A 13,773-nucleotide genomic window follows, 5' to 3' on the forward strand; every position below is an offset into this window, starting at 1 on the left:
GTCAGCTGTTCAATCAGCACTTCATTGATTATCCGGCAACTTGGATTCAAATTGTTCACGAAATCCAAAAACTAGGCAAACAAAAAAAAGTGTAATAATCTAATCGACATGTGAGAAAATAAATGAAAACTTTTACTGCTTTCGTTGCTAATTACTCTCTTACGAGACCAGTTTATAATTGTTAAAGAATGCAATACTAAAATACTCAGCAATGTATGAAGTGTTTAAAATTCCCACCACCTTGACCAAGTTAAAGTACTGCTCATGTGTTAATACTCAGTATGAGTACTTTTGATACTGTCAGTACACAAAACTTTGTTGATGTGTCTGTGGTGTAAAGAGCTGAAATGTAAGTCGCTTTGGATAAAAGCATCAGCTAAATGAAATGTAATACTTTTACTTGTAATTTTGTGTTTTTATATTCTGCTGCTTTTACTGAATTAAATTATCTAAACATTAAAACCATTACCTGTGTGTGGTTTCATACATGTGTGGTTTTCATACATATATGTTTTATATATATATATATATATATATATATATATATATATATATATATAAAACATAAATATTACAAACTACACTACTATACGTGCAGAATGACATGTGACTTTCATGCAAGATGAATTACCAAAAAGAAAGATATGAGGTTATTTGGGACGGAGTGACCTCTTTATTTTTTTAGCACAATGAAAAATTATTCAAACATCCTCATATGCTATATGAAAAGCACTCGAGGCATTTGGTTTTTATACAAACACTGAAAAAACGTTGTTGCTTTGATTCAGTCACTAGAAGTCACTAGATGATTGAGGGGAACTTCATGTATTCCTTTTTCTGCCGGGTGACCAAGAAGGCCTCTCCGTTCCTCGTCTCGTCGGTCACCATCTGCCGAACGGCCTCCGCTACGTCAGACATGCTGAAATAATACAAATATAACATTTAAAAAAAAGGGTAAAGTGGCTTGAATGAGTAACGTCTAATGCACTTTAACGTGTGGTATTTGTCGTCTTTCAATGGAACCATGTCGCTGTGTTTATATTCTATGAAACAGAGTTGCAAAGATGAATCAGTTGCCAAGTACTTTGGTCATCAACTTCATCGGTTTGAGTAAATATTTATAGGAGAGAAGACAAAAAGTTCTCAGCTTCTTGAATGTGAATATGTTCTGGTCGCCTCTGGCCACAGGGAGTGACTTCTTTATTTTAGTACCTTTTTATAGACTATTTACTAAACGAGAATATAAATCAACAGATTAATAAATAATGAAAATCGCCGCTAGCAAGCACACCAACTCAAAGTTTCTCAGAAAATCAGTTTTTTGTTTCACTAAACATCTAAATTGAATGAGAAAATGATTTTAATTTGTTTCCAATTTACATAAACCATGTGGTTATTTCTTCTTGACTATTTATTGATTGACTAAAATAAATTCTATACCGTGATATACAACATGAAGGAGATATTCAATTAATAACACCCAGCTCTACATGTATAGCACAAACATAATAGATGTGTTGTTGTTGTTGCAGTAAGTAAGATTTTGTTCATTTCTTCGTACACTTTGGACAGAACGACAGGAACAAAGACTCACTCTACGAGTCCAAATTGCTGCATCAGCTGCCGGGTTGCTTCATCCAGGTGGGAGAACCGCCCCAGGTTGGAATTAATGGCATCGAAGAGGTCCGTTTGGACGAAACCCGGACAGAGGGCGTTGAACCGCACACCGTAACCTGACATTTCCGACGCGGCCTGGTGGGAACACACACACACACACACACGCACGCACACACACGCAAACAGACGCTGTGCTTCAGATACTCAGAGGCACCTTGTCCTTCCTGAATGATAGCAATTTGACAATGTGGTTATTAAAAAGCCAAACCCTAGAAGCTATAAAGTACAACATGTCCACGCAACGTGTTCCTGCACTTTGAACAGCAGCAACGCTTCATTGAAATGTTTGAAGTCTCCTGGAGAAGAAAACCAGCGTCCTTACCGCCATGGCCCGAGTGAAGCCGATCACTCCGTGCTTCGTGGCCGTGTAAACCGGACAGCTGGGCAGCGGGCCGAGACCTGCGGGATGGAGGTCGGATCAGTCGACGTCATAGGCTCAAGTCCCTGACTTCGTCCCTCCAGTTTGGCACCTTTTTATTGGCAAAAAAAAAAAAAAAGGTGCCAAACTGGAAGCATTTCTATTGACTCTCAATGGCTCTCAACATGGCAACAGCTGAGCCACAAAGTGCCGACCGCTAACGGTGAAGACCGGAGGTTGTAGGGAAGGGGGAGGGACCGGAGAGGGAAAACCCCAAAAAGAAGGTTCCACTATTGGCTGAATCTTTCTGTGGGCTGGTGCAGCATGAAAGCACGGTGGAACCACTGGTGAACAGTCTCACTACTAGATTGGCTGCTAACTAGCCAAACAGCTAACTAGCCAACCAGCTAACTAGCCAACCAACCAGCCTCCCCCGGCTCCGTGGCGGCACCCATTTCCTTTTTTGCACCTTGTACGCATCTTCTACAATAAAATAAGTATTTTTGTTTGTTTGTTGTTTTTATTAATTTGTCTTTTATTTGCTCCATTGGTCAACAGACTCGAACGTGGCCCAGACAGTTGTGAAGTGTTGAGACTCTACGTTGGTCAATCAAAGAAACCGCCAATGCCGTTCCTATTCTTTCAAGACGGCTGTTTTAAAACAACAGGCATGCAATGCATTGTGGGTGTTTTTTTACCTGCCATGGACGCCGTGTTGATGATGAACCCTCCGCGACCTCCATTCAACTTGCTCATGTGCTCCAGCGCCACGTAGGACCCCTTAATGACTCCCATCTGCGACACACACAGTCCATTACTTTTCAAATCAAACCTGTTTAAAATCAGTCTAAACTTTACGATTACTGAGAAGTCAAACACAATCTGTCTCTCACAGACACACACAGTGTCACAAACACAGTGTCACACGCACCTTACGTGTTTTGCGGCTGATCTTTTTTTGTGGGTTTAAAAAGAGACGATTAGCACACGTAGAGAACGACTCGACAGATTGAGTGAAAGTGCGTTATCGTTGTGTGCTTAACTGTACGAGAGCCTGCTGATAAGTGGCCAACTCTGAAACTCAAGGACAGTGTGTGTGTGTGTGTGTGTCTGTGTGTGTGTGTGTGTGTGTGTGTGTGTCTGTGTGTGTGTCACATAAACACATGATTAAAAGACATTCAGGAGGAGGCGTGCTGCAGCTCATTTTTCTACAAGTTGCATCAGCAGAACAAAGATGGAAACCAAAATTTCCAAAAAATAGTGATTTATTGTATTTTACCCATATTTCCTGCTGTGTGGGATCCCCGTGTTACGATGCAATCGCCTCAAATGTCAAAACAAAAACAAACAAAAAACAATATGGCGGCGCTGCAGAAGTCCTCTGGAGCAGGAGCCTCGTCATCAGACGGACAAGCGAGGTCTTTGTTTGACCTGCAACTTTATTCTGAATTAACTCAACAAAAAAAGGCAGAATGGAGCCGATCAGCTGGACCTGAAATACGACCCGACGACACACACAACCACACAACCACACACCCTCCCTTTACCTGCTTTTCCAACATAGCGTCTTGCCAGCGGCTCTCTACAATTTATGTGATCATCTTTTTCCCTTTTCCTCTTCTTTTGTGCTGTTTTTTTATTGTATATAAAGTATTTTTCAGACTTAATAGTTATACATCCACTGTGCAACTTGCTGCTGCCACAAACAACACAGGGGGATGAATGAAGCACATTTAAATCCATCTATCAGACCACCAGTTTAACACACACACACACACACACACACACACACACACACACACACACACACACACACACACACACACACACACACACACACACACACACACACACACACACACACACACACACACACACACTTTTGTTTCCATTGTGCTAAACAGTGAAGTAATAATACGCTGTGAAGATAAAATATCTGCTGACTCGGCGTCGTGAATATTGCGTCATCCACCATAGAAATAACCACGACTTCTGCTTTATACTTACTCAGATCATAAAACGCCCCCGTCTGCATCCATAATATTATTCATAGCCGCACACGGCTCTGACTCCTCCAGGAACTGCGTCTGAATGACTGAATGCGTCGGGCTGACCGGCAGCAGTTTGATTCAGCAACGGCAGGACGGCGGTGACAAGGGGCGGAGCTTCTCGCGAGAATTTTTCTCAAAAGTTGGAAAATTTCACTAAAATTAACTCGGACATTCGTTTTTAGCCTTCGTGGCATTCGCTTTATTCGCGGCGCCCAGCAGAAATGTGCGTTGTTTCGCAACCATTCGCCCCCGTGCGTTGACTTTGCACGCAATCGATCTACTGGCGCGAAAACATTTTGCAACGCTTCCGACGTGAACGCAGCGGGTGTCGTGGGGTTCGTGACTCTGGAGCCTCACCAGGTTGACGGAGACGGTTTTCTCCCACGAGGCCTCGGTCAGGATGCCGGCGTTGTTGCACACGCCGTCGACTCCCCCGAAAGTGTCGGCAGCTTTCTGGAAGGCAGCTGGAGAACAGAGAGGATTATTAGTCATTATTAGTTCAGTGGAGCGTCACTGCAGAGCTGCAACCATTAGCCAATCGCAGGAAAACCACTTTGAGGATCCATGAATCATACATTATAAAAAAGAAAATAGAAATAAATATCCCTCAACCTGCGTCCAGCTTCTCAAAGAGGATTCTTTCTCTTTCAAACTTTTTGTCAAACAGAACAAAACACTTTAAAAAAAAAAATTAATAACAGAGAACATGATCATCAGGTGAAAATAAGATTACACTGAAGCACTAAATTATTATGAGGAACTTTTAGAACTTTCTGAGATGTAAACTAAGTGTATCTGTCACAACCCTGAGACTGCAGTAAGCCTCAGTGTGTGTGTGTGTGTGTGTGTGTGTGTGTGTATGTGTTTTTCTCTGGAAGTAAAACATCACAAAACTCTGCAACTCTGCAGCACTCTGATCTTCTCCAGCTGTTTCCCTCTCCAGTGCCTCCCCTACTTCTGCTTTTATTTTGTGTGTGTGTGTGTGTGTGTGTGTGTGTGTGTGTGTGTGTGTGTGTGTGTGTGTGACCTTTAATCTGCTCCTCTGACTCAACATCACAGTTGAGGAACAATGTTCTCTCTCGTCCATATTGGTTTTCCAGGACTTGCACTAAACTCTTCCCCGCGGTTTCATTCACATCCAGAAGGGCGACCTAGTAAACAAGGACACAGTGAAGGACACAAGGACGCACTAAACGACACAAGGATACAGTTGAAATTTGCTATTTCAATTACAAATTTCATTACTTCTATCTTTCCTATAGAACAGGTATACACCTTGTTCTGTTATTAAACAAACTAAACGACCGTATTTTATTGATCGTATCAACTCGGGGAAACACTGTTATTTCATCGTGTTTATGTCTCTTGATTCCATGGTCGAGATCTCCTTGTAATCTCGAGTTGAAATGATCCATTTAAAGAAGACAAAACATGTTCACTTTTTTTGACAGGCAATTAAAAGCCCGTAACTACACACACTTTACCTTGGCCCCGTTCTGCAGCAGCACCTCCGTGATGGTTCTCCCGATGCCCATCGCCGCTCCGGTCACCACGCAGTTTTTTCCACTTAACGGCATGTTGTTTTTCCGCTGTTTAAGGTTTCAGAGGACCGGGGGAGCCGAGGAGCCGTGGAGATCTTGCGAGAAGCGCCGCAGTTATGCGCGGGGAGGGGAGGGATGTTGAAGGAGATGGGGCGGCGCGCATACCCGTCGTGTCCAAACACGTGAACAAATGTCAGTCAATGGCGAGCGCGCGTCACTTGTGTTAATTGAACTCGCAGCGGCCCAGCTGTGACGCCGAATCGCCGTGACGTCATATGTAGGCGCACCGGTAGGGAGTCGTCTCTGCTTCGGCGTGACACGGCGTTCACTTCGGCGCATAGTACGGAGTTGATATTTCAACGACACATCTTAACGCATACAAACATTCCCGCGTGAACGCTGTGGCGCGCGCGCTGAGCGAGGACTAAAGTCTGAACGCGCGTTCGCTGAGAGCTTGTTGGTGTGTTTACACCTATGCCGAATTCAAGAGCGGCCTCTCATGTGTCTGGAAAACCACTTTAATCCAGTTCTAATATGTTGTACTTCCGTTTATATCAAAGACGGCGTGGAACTGCTACATTTTAAAAGGCAGCCTGGTAGGAGCGACCGCTGGATACACGTGTTTTACATGTGGCCACTAGATGGAGGCACAGTGCTGTGTGCATGCACATCGTATCGATGTGGGACAATCGATGAGATGTTGAGGATTCCAGTTACCCCTGATCTTGCTGTTTGTTACTCCCCCCACACACATACACACACACGCACAGGAGGTGTGCACACTCTGCGCTCGTCCTGACTCTTTCCTCGGGAGTGAGTTTAACCGGCAGCACTATCAGCTGGTCTCAGTTTCGGCACACCCCGTCTGATAGCCCCCCAGAGCACTGGTGCTTCATACTGGTGTCCCTCAGATAATGTTGGGAGTGTTGGGTTCACGTGACCTTGAAGTGAGTTGAATGATTGTAGTATAATGATTGACTGAATAAAACACACAACCACCAAGAGGCTTTATTCCATAAAACATTTTTTTAATTAATTTTGTTACAAAATGAAAATAAATATATAAATAAAATACAACAAGGAAGATATTGGGTGGTAAAATAATCCTTTATTAGTCCCTCAGTGGGGAAATTACAGGATTACAGCAGGCTTGCGCACAAGTAAATAAAAGATAAGATAAAAATCAAGCAATATAAATAAACAGTAGAACAGTAATAAAACACAAATTAAACAGTAAGAAGAATATTAAATATACAGATGGAATATGAATAAGAATGTGTATAAAAGTATTTAAACGTAAAGGATGTTGTATGTATTATGTAGTGCAGCAATATAAGTAAAACCTTCTAAACTGCTCTTTCCTGTAGAACTCCCATAATGCACGAGTCATTCATTGAAGGTCAACAGGTGCAACCCCCATTAGCTCCCCACTCCTCCTCCTCGCACCAGGTAGAGTAGCAGCCTGTGCTTTCGGAGTTCTGTGCTGCGTTCAGGACGCCTGTTGCTCAAAGGCTTGGATAAACATACTTGGCAAGACTCTGCATGCTGAGCTCCCTGAAGGAAACACGCCGTGAGACACAACCACAGAAAAAAAGGGTCCAAGACTGTTGCAACGCGGCGAAAGAATTACAGACATTATTTTAGTTCAGGCCGCAACGACGTTTTGTAAATTAATACGACGACAACAACTTCCTGGTCGCTCATAACAGGAACGGAAGAAAATACATAGATTCATACTTTCTTTAAAAAAAAACATTTTGGTGGGAAGTTGTAGAGCTTAACTGGAGCTTTGAGAGCCTCCAAAAGTCATAAATACCAGAAATTCTGTCTGAACTGGGGCTTCCACAGTGTGATAGTTGATAAACAGAAAAACACAATATTTTTAAATCCAAATTTTAAATGCAATATCAATTAGAAAACAAGCCCAAAACAGAAAAGAAAATACATCTGAAAAGAAGTGAGATAACTACATTTGAGTTTGAAACAGTAGACATTTGTTTGATATGTAAGAAGATATGTCTTAAACAGTAAAAAAGTTCAGGAAAAAAATCCCTTATATTCTCTGACATATTTGAGCTATTGCATCAAATATTGAGACGTATGTTTTATAGTTTTGTTTTGTCTCAAAGCTGCTGGAACAGAACAATTTACCACTGGGATTAATATCCATCTTCCATCAATGAGTTTAACCAAAGGTCAGCGTGCTGAAGAATACATGACGACATGAGCTGTGTTGACCTCTGACCTCCAGGGACCAATGACATGAAGTTTGATCACATGACACAAAAAGAGAGGTCCTTCATGTGCTGCCTCTTCATCAAAAGTATTTATGTGTTCAATCTGGTCATTTAAAAAAAAAAGTGCTGGTTATATTTTCTATGTTTGGACTTTTTAAAAGTTGCCTCCATGTTGTGTCCAGTAATTACATCATCATGCAGTTGTTGTTTTTTAAAAATAATATTTTACAAATGTTTTTATAATTATTTATATTTGTATGTTTATTTAGTATTTTTTATTTTATTTATTTATTTATATGATGTTGTTTATTTTATTTATTTATATGATGTTGTTTATTTTATTTATTTAAATTGTATGTATTATTTAAATTATATTTTATTCATTATGTATATGTTATTTATTATTTAAATTTTATTTTATATATTTATTATTTATTGTATTTATTATTCACATTTTATTAATAGATGCATGTGCCAGTCATTGTTTTTAGCAAAATCTTACATAGTTTTCAAAATATTTATACAAAAGATATTTGATCTGACATTTTAAACGCGCAACATACAAAATTATAATTTCCTTCCTGAAGTGAGATCCAGCTCCTCCACACTGCTGTCGACTCTCCGGCCTCTGAATATATTCCAGAGGCCCGAGTGGAACCGACGGCTCTCCTTCCAACCCGTGAGCCCGCAAAAGGCCCCCGGGGAGCCCGTCTTGCTTACGGGGCAAATCCGCCATTTAACCGCTTTCAACTGTGATTTGCTGACCAGCTGCTGACTCGTGTTTTCCTCCGGTGGCCCTTTGCCATTTCACTGGTGAGTACACCGCTAAAGAGCTCCGGGAGACGGACAATGCCGAGAGCTTTACGTGTCACAGAGTCATCGCACGCAAAGAATGGGACGCCGCCGTCCGACCCAATATCGGCCTGTTTACAGTGAGGGGCCTCGAGGTCTGTGTGTGTGTGTGTCTGTGTGTGTGTGGCAATACCTACAGGGGACTGGCAATGCAAACTCTTTGCTGTGTGTTTAGAGATTATGTGGTCTGAGGGTGTGTGACAGGCGTGTCCAACGAGACAGAGCGATGTGTGTTTTTTCGCCGGTGACACCGGGCTCATCCACATAAGTAACAATAACACAAGAAAAACAGATAATAACGAGAGGTCAAACGTGTGATGAAGATAGTAACAATTGGATATGTCTACTGTTTTCAATTTTTTTTAAAAGAAGGAAAGTGCTGGATTCAATACTCAGCATTATTGTTGCAGCAAACAACTCTTAGCTGTGTAAACAGGAGGTGAAGTAGAGTTTCCCCTCAGGTTAGCTCTGTTAGCTCAGTTAGCCGTGTCAACACTGTTGTTGTTGCTGTTAGCTACGAGCTGCCGGCGCGTTGAGTCGTTCCCAGGCTCACAATCTAAAATGCGTAATAACTCTGCTGACTTTACTTTTTTTTTTTCTTTAATTGTGTTTTTCACTTTTTATACGCAAATATGAAGTCGTATGGAGAGATGATAATATTCTATACATTGGCTATTAGCATCTAGATTTAAAGGAAGTTAAACATTTTTGGGGTGAATCTGTTTTGTGATATCAGAACACTCCTCTGGTTGTATAGAAGTCCATGCTTCATGTGTTAAAGCTGCAATCTCTGTACTGACCACCAGGGGACGAATCCTCTGGTTGTATAGAAGTTTATAGAAAATGACTACATCCCTCTTGATTTATTCAAACGCAGCAAATATGTTAATCTCCAGTTAACTTGCACCCTTTTAAAGTGCGTTGGTTGTGCTTTGCTCTCGTACCCTCTTGTGTTACTTCTGGACGCAAAAAACAAAATGGCGACAGCTAAAAACCAAGATGGCGACAGCAATGATCTTGATTGTTAATTCTTACATTTTTAAAAAAAAAGCTTCCTTGCACTCCAGTGAAGCAAATGATGTAAGAGAATCTAACAAGTACTTTTTAAAAAAAATCTACCCCCAAACATATGTCAGGTACATTTGTAAACACTCATGAAAATAAACAATAAAAAGACCCTAAAACCTCATGTTGTGTAAATAAAGTCAATCATCGTGTGTCGCCTCGGCCTCCGGACCAAGGCCCATGCAGCAATAATGTTTCATATTAATGCGCAGGTAAATGATTATTTTTTTCGATAGATTATTCAACCAGCTCAGCAGATTATCAAGGCACAAAACAAAAGATTTGGGGGAACAATGCACCGCAAAGTCCTCCGTAATCAAAAGGTCAAAGGTCAAAATCCTGTGTCACAGGAACAATTCACAACAAGTGAAGGGAAGTGCGTTGCCGCCTTTGGCTTTGAGTGACAGGCGTGTTGATGGGCGTGTACGGGAGGAGAGAGACTGTGGATAGAAAAACAATGTTTAAGATGTAAAGCATTATATGGTGAACCCACACACACCTTTCACAACCTTCCTCATACCTGTGCCTTACCCTGATGGGTGCTACCGACTCACGAGACCAGTATTTAACCAGGGTGCGACCAGTATGTGACTGTGATGCCAGCTTTCTGCCCCTATGATGGATTCTCTATAAATATGCCACTGACCTCGTCATCCTCAGAGAAACTCGTGAATAAATGTTCATTCCTTGAAGTCACAATAAACACAAGAGCTTTGTTTTAAAGAGAAAAAAACCCTGAAAACCTGAATTCAGATAATTACGTCAAAGCAACACAATAAAAACAAAAACTTTAACTGAGAGATTCTGCAAAACGCAGCAGCACTAAAACCCCCAAATCCCTCACGACGAGAGGGTCATAAAACCCCCCGAATGGAACCAGACGGGACCGGCCAGAAGCCTTCTGCTTGTGACTCTCTGGTCACATGACCGCCCAGTCCTCCAGGTGAGAAACACAGCAGCTAAATGTCAGATTCCTGAATGTTCGGCTGTGGAAATCCAATAAAAGCTGCTCCATGAGTGTCTATCTGGCAGCTTATGATTTTAAAAATAAAGTCACATATGCCATTAAACATTTTTGAAGTGCATTTTTATATTTAACATTGCATGTGCTTTTGTGTAGAAATGTCATTTGTGGCCTGAAGCCCCGCCCAGCAGTGATGTCACAGTGACCTGAATCCCCGCCCAGCAGTGATGTCACAGTGACCTCCAGCAACAGGAGGGGAGGTCAGCAAAAAAAAAAAAAGATTTTCAGGCGTCGTCCAGTTGCTCTTTAAACAACATAAGCAGAAAAGGATGTTTGGAGACAACGACCACCAGTATTTAGCACAACGAAGAGGAAAGACCTTTTAACAAGTTTAACGTTGTCTCGTCCCAGTTCAAGATTTCTGTACTCACAAAAACACACACACACACAGAAAATCATTTTCTTCTCTAGACTTCTGTACAACCAGAGGAGTCGCCCCCTAGGGGTCAGGAGAGAGAATGCAGCTTTAACACATGAAGCATAGACTTCTGTACAACCAGAGGAGTTGCCCCCTGGTGGTCAGGAGAGAGAATGCAGCTTTAACACATGAAGCATGGACTTCTATACAACCGGAGGAGTCTCCCCCTGGTGGTCAGCTGAGAGAATGCAACTTTAATACATACAGACCCGCAATTTTCGGCCTGCTGAAGATCTGGTTGAAGGATACTTTTTACAAACTTCAGATCTCCTGCAGGTTTCAGCAACCGCGCCGACGCTGGACAAGTACCAGAAAGAAGAAACTAGGAATTCACTGCGCACATGATTTCCATGTTTGTTTTTTACTTAAGTCAAAAGAAGCTTTAAAAGGGTTTGAAATGACGCAACAACCCCGCCTGTGTGACTGATTTAAAGGCCTAGTACGACTTAGTTCTACCTTCGGAAACAGAAACAATGAATGGCTGGTTTCATCTGACAGTCGCGCTCTGTGGCCGATGGTTTCTGTTCAAAAATAAAAGATCATCAAGATGCTAATGTGTACTTTAATGTTGTTTTTACACAGCGCATGTGATAGATGAGCTTACATTTATAGTTTTAATGTCTATTTTGTAGATTTATAAATAATGTAATGATATTATGTAAAAATGTATGTTTTTATTTACCAAAAAAAATAAATAAATCCTGTCCTGCAGTTAATCTGCATGTTAAAATGACAAGACATTGTACTTTTTTTCTCCTTAACAAGAGGTATTTTCTTAATCCCAGCCAATTGTTTTACATACACCCAACAAACAAACATGTTGTATTTACTCTGCATAAGTGGGGGGAAGGGAGGAGAGTGGGGGCGGTCGGGGTCACATGACTTCATTTGTCACCCACTGAGGTGAACACCATTCCCTTCAGCCAGATTTTACATAACCTGTTGGACGTTAAGTAATTTAAGTTCGACTTAAGTTAACTTTACTTCTTGAATTGACATTTAAGTGTAAGTTAACTTTACTTCTTTAGTTGATTTTACCTTGACATTTAAGTTAACTTTACTTCTTATGTAGAATTTACCTGAACATTTAACTTAACTTAACTGAAGTTGATTTTACCTGAACACTTAACTTAAATAAATCTACTTGGGGAATGTAGTTGTTACGTACAAATAAATGTAAGTAGTTTATACAAAGACCAGTCTGGTTTGATCGCCATAATAATCTGATTTAGAAAGTTGCTTTTATTTTTAGGCAGATTATAGTTTAGGCAGGATGTGGTTTATGTATAAAGTTGCATAAAAATGGAAATACTCAAAGTACAAGTCATGTCATCTATAAAAGTACTGTAAGTACTTTCTTTCATTCCAGCACTGGTAGAGATGCATACACGCGCGCGCGCGCGCGCACACACACAGTTTTATTATATAATCATCACACAGAAAAAGGGTCTTTTAACGTTGAGCTAAACGTTTGGTGTCACTGAACGCAACAGACTCACACACGCGCAATACAAACGGCGTCAGCACAAACAAACATTGAAACTCTCAAAAAACAGAAAATCTAAAAAAGAGACTAAAAGTTTTTGGGAAAGCGGACACGTGCAGCTCCTCTGCGTGGGCATGTGCGTAATGTCACTAAAAACGGAGGTTTGGGGGCTTATTTTCCATCCACTTATTTGAAATATTTACATAGTTTTAATAAACCGAGTGACGTATTATACGCGCGACGGCGACACCCGCATGTCAACGCATCCTCGCTGCGTCTCACAAAGCGTGAAAACGCAGCGAGATCCTCGTGTTTTGCACACACGTTTAATGAGGTAACGGTGATTTGTGTTCGCGGATCAGAGGGCAAGACACACGTCATCCGGTGGGGCCTCGCGCAGCGTTCAGGTCTGTCGGAAAAATCTTATTTTGTCGCAGAAATACACTGTCGATTAAGCGAGTGACTGAGGAAAATGCGGTTGGAAAGATAAATGACATGAGAAAGACATCTGCCTGCGTGATAGTGTGAACTAGTACTTGTTTTATCGTTTTCTGGAGAAGACATTGTTTTACAACATTTACATGTATTAAAAATGGCATAAACAATAATAAATTGAACTAAAAAGAGGTTTTGGAGCACATATATTTGAGTCACTAAATATATTATATAGATTATAGATAAAAAAACAACATAATGCATTGTTTTACTGTTTAGTAAATAAAACAAGCTCCAGCTTTAAAAGGCTTCTTGTTCTTGCATCGACCAAAATAAACCTTTATTACTGACATACAAATAAACTATTCTCAAAGTGACCTGAAATTTTGACTCTTAAAGTATTTCTTTGCTGTAAGATTTTGAGCAAAGGAACTTTTTACACTGGGAAATATTCGACTGCTTGCACTGTTGTGTCATACATGTGACAAATGTGTGACAGCGAACACACATAAATGTGTGTGACTGGCTTCTAAAGGTCTGATGTCCATGACTGATTGCGAGGAGTCCTCTGGTCATGTGCAGCACTATAACAGGCTCATGTACACCGTCGCGTATCTGACTGGTCCAGA

The 13,773-nt window shown here is 41.1% G+C and overlaps 1 protein-coding gene across 1 annotated transcript; it reads right to left on the bottom strand.

Moving 5' to 3' along the window:
- Positions 1-664: 664 nt before the first annotated feature.
- On the bottom strand, positions 665-5,825 carry LOC137802558 (15-hydroxyprostaglandin dehydrogenase [NAD(+)]-like). Its single transcript, XM_068600518.1, has 7 exons — positions 5,571-5,825; positions 5,114-5,237; positions 4,444-4,550; positions 2,734-2,830; positions 2,000-2,076; positions 1,595-1,752; positions 665-919 (listed from the first exon to the last, which is right to left on the bottom strand). The coding sequence occupies exons 1-7, from the start codon at positions 5,661-5,663 to the stop codon at positions 802-804; spliced, it is 774 nt and encodes a 257-aa protein (XP_068456619.1). The 5' UTR covers positions 5,664-5,825; the 3' UTR covers positions 665-801.
- Between the last annotated feature and the right edge of the window lie 7,948 nt (positions 5,826-13,773).

Source organism: Clinocottus analis, unplaced genomic scaffold (assembly GCF_023055335.1).
Source record: "Clinocottus analis isolate CAN_PGR_092001 unplaced genomic scaffold, fCliAna1.0.p SCAF_5, whole genome shotgun sequence".
Taxonomy (NCBI): Eukaryota; Metazoa; Chordata; class Actinopteri; order Perciformes; family Cottidae; genus Clinocottus; species Clinocottus analis.